This window comes from Nicotiana tomentosiformis, chromosome 12 (assembly GCF_000390325.3).
Source record: "Nicotiana tomentosiformis chromosome 12, ASM39032v3, whole genome shotgun sequence".
Taxonomy (NCBI): domain Eukaryota; kingdom Viridiplantae; phylum Streptophyta; class Magnoliopsida; order Solanales; family Solanaceae; genus Nicotiana; species Nicotiana tomentosiformis.
Genome location: NC_090823.1, coordinates 55,705,219 through 55,708,997, shown reverse-complemented (window position 1 = coordinate 55,708,997; position 3,779 = coordinate 55,705,219). Strand labels below are relative to the sequence as shown.

The 3,779-nt window shown below is 43.1% G+C and overlaps 1 protein-coding gene across 1 annotated transcript; it reads right to left on the bottom strand.

Moving 5' to 3' along the window:
• Nucleotides 1-2,479: 2,479 nt before the first annotated feature.
• On the bottom strand, nt 2,480-3,291 carry LOC138902674 (uncharacterized). The gene is made up of 2 exons (XM_070190562.1): nt 3,100-3,291; nt 2,480-2,758 (listed from the first exon to the last, which is right to left on the bottom strand). The coding sequence occupies exons 1-2, from the start codon at nt 3,289-3,291 to the stop codon at nt 2,480-2,482; spliced, it is 471 nt and encodes a 156-aa protein (XP_070046663.1).
• Nucleotides 3,292-3,779: the final 488 nt, after the last annotated feature.

Here is a 3,779-nt window from a genome sequence, read left to right as displayed (position 1 = left end):
AGTCAGCCTTTCCTCAGAATTTCCATAATTGTACCAAATCACTGATTAGTTTTCCTAAAGCCACGTGTACACCATCAAGAAGAAACATGAGAGGGTAAACCTATGGGATGGATCCATATCCACACGCTACATGGCATAGTCTCATTCAGATAATTATAATCCGCTTGGCGTAGTCACAAGCTCAATATCAATATTTTGGATCCACACGACGTGGTTTTGTGCTAATAATCACAATCCGTCCGGCATGGTCACATGCTCAAAATCACAATACGCCCAGCGTGGTCACAAGATCAATGTAACAATTAACCGGGCATGGTGAGAGGCTCAATGTCACAATCCACCCAATATGGTCACAGGCTACCAGTCCAAACCATATCAAACAGAAAGCAGATATACAAGAATACATGTACATGATCAATAAACATAATTTTTCATACTCCTGGACTGGTATAGGTGACATGCTAAGGTGTATAAATGTTCAAAGTGTGCTACCATAGCTCAACCAGGAAAACACATCACGGAGGTAGCGATTATCAGGTTTAAATGAGGAGATTAACTTCTCTATAACCTCAAACATGGTACAAATAGCACAAAAAAGGGTAAAATTATCAGATTCATCACAACATTTAAGCTTAGCAACCAATTCAAGGGACATCATAGCCTAAGCACTAACCCGAGCATGGATAATACCCTGGTGCATGCACATGGGCTCAACCCCACACATGTGCGGCACTCATAGCACATAGCTATCACAAATAAATTGGGCAACTAGTGCCTCGACCAAGTTTTGGTAAGATACTTACCTCAAGCAAGCCAAATCATTTCTCTAATAAGCCATTCCCGCATGAATCAACCTCCAAATGATAAAGCTAAGATCTTGAATCAATCATGCAAAGTCAACCAAAAATGTCAACCCAGAGCCTACACCCCGGAACCCAATCAAACTCTCAAATTCTCATAACCCTTTCCGATTTGAGTCCGAATATATATGTTTCATCCAAATCCTAAAATCGACCCTCAAATCATCAACTCTCGCTCTTCAAAATCATAGTCCAACCCCCCCCCTCCCCCCAAAAAAACAATTCAACCATTAATTCTGATAAATTGGGTGTAATAATCTATGGATAATCAATATCTAACACCAAAATCAAGTAAGGATTATTTACCCACTCAATTATGATGAAATGTCCTCCAACAATCGCATCCATGAGCTCCACAACTCGAAATATGAGAAACATGACCAAACCCTCGATGTTAAATAATGCTCAGTAAATCCGCACCTGTGGTTACTTAATCGCTTATGCGGTGCCGCTTCCGTGGTAAATGGACTATATTTGTGATCCCCATTGAGCCGTCGTCCTTCCGCTTTTGTGGCTCAAAAAGCGCACATGTGCTTCAGCTTCTATGGACATCTAGTTGCACCTGCGGCTTTGCTTCGGCGTCCTAGCTTCCGGACATGCGGTCTCTACACCTCCCGCATAAATCCCACACCTATGCGACAATGGCCGCATCTACGGCCAAACCCCCGCAGATGCGAAAACACCAAAAGCCCAAAATTTTCAGCAATGCAACATAGTCAAAAAAAAAAGATTTGAAATCAATCTGAAACACACCCGAGGCCCTCGGGACCCCATCCAAACACACCAAACAATCCCGAAACATAACACGAACCTACTCGAGGTCCCAAATCACACCAAACAAAATTAAAACTACGAATCGCAACTCAATTAAAGCGTATGGAAACTAATGAACTTTCAACTTCCAAAACTCATACTGAACCACCTCAAATCTACTCGGATTGACCTCAAATTTTGCATACAAGTCCCAAATGACACAACGGACCTATCCCAACTCACGAAACCAAACTCTGAACCTGATATCAACAAAGTCAACTCCCGGTGAAACCTATCAACCTTCCAAACCTTCAACTTTCCATCTTTTGCCAAATAAAACCGAATAAATTCAAATCCGGACATATGCCTAAGTCCAAAATCACCATGTGAAGCTATTTGAACCATCAAAATACTATTCCATAGTCATCTACGCCTCTAACCAAGGGACTAAGTGTCCCAATTTGATCCAAAACATTCCTAAAACCAAACCAATCACCCCGTGAAGTCCCCAAAATCCCAAATAACATACGTAAATTTTCAAATAGGGGAAACTGGGCTAAATTTTTCAAAACGACCGGCCGGATCATTACATTCTCCCTCTCTTAAACAAATGTTCGTCCCCAAACGAGTCTAGCATCATACATGTAGTATAAAGAGGTAAGGATATATGTTTTAGATCTCCTGCTCGATCTCCCAAGTAGCCTCCTCGACTGGATGACCTTTCCAATGAACCTTCACCAATGCTATATTCTTCGACTTCGAACCTGCCGATCAAAAATGGCCACTGGCTCCACATCATAAGCAAAATCCCCATCCAACTACATTGTGCTGAAGTCCAGAATATGTGACGGATCCCCATAATACTTTTAGAGCATAGAAACATGAAACACTATGGGAACACCCAATAGACTAGATGGCAAGGCAAGCCTGTAAGCCACCTCCCCCACTCTCTCAAGTACCTCAAAAGGACCAATATACCTAGGGCTCAACATGCCCTTATTCCTAAACCTCATCACACCTTTCATGGGAGAAAATCCAAGTAGAACCTTCTCACCCACCGTATGTGCCACATCACGAGCCTTCCTATATGCATAACCCTTCTGCCTAGATTGCGTTGTACGAAGCCGCTCCTGAATCAACTCCACCTTCTCCAAAGAATCACAGATCAAATCAGCGCCCAACAACCTAGCCTGCCCAGGCTCAGACCAACCATCTGAAGAACAACATTGCCTCCCATACTAGGCCTCATAAGGAGCCATTTGTATACTCGACTAATGGCTATTGTTGTAGGCGAACAATACTAAGGGTAGAAACTGATCCCATGATCATCCAAAATCAATGACACATGCTCGTAACATATCCTCCAAAATCTGTGTAGTGCGCTCGGACTATCTGTCCATCTGGGGATGGAATGATAAACTCAGCTCGACCTGTGTGCCCAACTCACGCTGCACTTCTCTCCAAAAATGCGATATAAACTACATACCCTATAGGAAATAATAGACACGGGCACACCATGAAGTCGTTGAATCTCACGAATATAAATCCAAGCCAATTGCTCTGAAGAATAAGTGGTCATAACTGGAATGAAGTGTGCAGACTTGGTGAGTCTTTCCACAATGACCCACACTGCATCGAATCTCATGAAGGTCTGTGGAAGCCCAACTACAAAATCCATAGTGATACGCTCCCAATTTCACTCCGGAATATCAAGCCTCTAAAGCAAACAAACGGGTCGCTGATGCTTGTACTTCACCTGCTGACAGTTCAAACACCGAGTAACATACTCAACAATATCATTCTTCATCCTGCGCCACCATTAGTGTTTTTTATACTATGGTACATCTTCATGGGCCCCGGATGAACGAAATACCACGAATTATGGGCCTCATAAAGAATTAACTCTTGCAACCCATCCATATTTGGAACATAGACCCGGTCCTGTAGCCTCAGTACCCCATCATCACTAATAGTAACCTCCTTAGCGTCGTCGTGCTGCACCGTGTTCCTCAGGACAAGAAAGTGAATATCATCATACTGACATGCCTTGATGCTGATGCGCTCAAGCAAGGACGACCGTGGTACAACACAAGCAAGAACTCTGTTGCACTCCGAAATATCCAATCTCACGAGCTGATTGGCCAAAGCTGAGCATCCAACTGCTAA

Bases quoted from the DNA above. Each gene is read 5' to 3' on its own strand.
- LOC138902674 (XM_070190562.1), bottom strand. From the start codon at position 3,291: ATGGATTTTGTAGTTGGGCTTCCACAGACCTTCATGAGATTCGATGCA. The intron at 2,759-3,099 runs GTATGTAGTTTA...TCTTTGGAGAAG, and splicing joins TGTCTATTATTTCCTATAGG to GTGGAGTTGATTCAGGAGCG.